The following is a 512-nucleotide window of genomic DNA, read 5'->3' on the forward strand; positions in this document are numbered from 1 at the left end:
CCGGCGCCCACCACCAGGATCGGCTGCTCCCACGCGGCGTTCACCACCGTTGGGTAGCCGCCGGCCACCGTCTCGTAGGCGCCCACGTACGTGCCGTTGGTGTAGAGCTGGCCCGGCACGATCACTACGTCGATTCCTTGCACCGACTCCAGCACTGTGCCGATTCGTAGAAGGAAAAGGAGTTACGCTCATTGCGACGAAATTTCAAGCTTGTGCCGGCAGAGTTTTCGGCCGCGAAAACCACAGCGATAATTTGGACACACAAAAAGGCCCAGGAAGGAGTCCCACACACACAGCCACACACACAAGTGGTACCCCCGGAATAACAGCACCAGCGGAGAAAAGATGGAAAAACAAGATGAAGATGAGGAAAGAGAAGAGGAAGAGCTGGAGTGGGGTGTTGGGTTGTTACCTGAGGCGAGAACAAAGTTGCTGGAGACGGCGACGATGATCTTGTTGACGCCCATGTTCTGCATGATGCCCACGGCCCGGCGGATGCCGGCCACCTCGTT

The 512-nt window shown here is 57.6% G+C and overlaps 1 protein-coding gene across 1 annotated transcript in view; it reads left to right on the forward strand.

Moving 5' to 3' along the window:
- Positions 1-447: 447 nt before the first annotated feature.
- The window catches only part of ACA1_361990 (uncharacterized protein), a gene marked incomplete at both ends in the record, with an annotated part of 2,299 nt that continues 2,234 nt past the window's right edge, over positions 448-512 (forward strand). Inside the window, one exon of the mRNA XM_004333712.1 lies at positions 448-509. Within this exon, the coding sequence (XP_004333760.1) occupies positions 448-509 (62 nt within the window). The remainder of the gene's footprint in view (positions 510-512) is intronic.

The sequence above is a fragment of the Acanthamoeba castellanii genome (assembly GCF_000313135.1).
Source record: "Acanthamoeba castellanii str. Neff unplaced genomic scaffold scf7180000084624, whole genome shotgun sequence".
NCBI lineage: Eukaryota > Discosea > Longamoebia > Acanthamoebidae > Acanthamoeba > Acanthamoeba castellanii.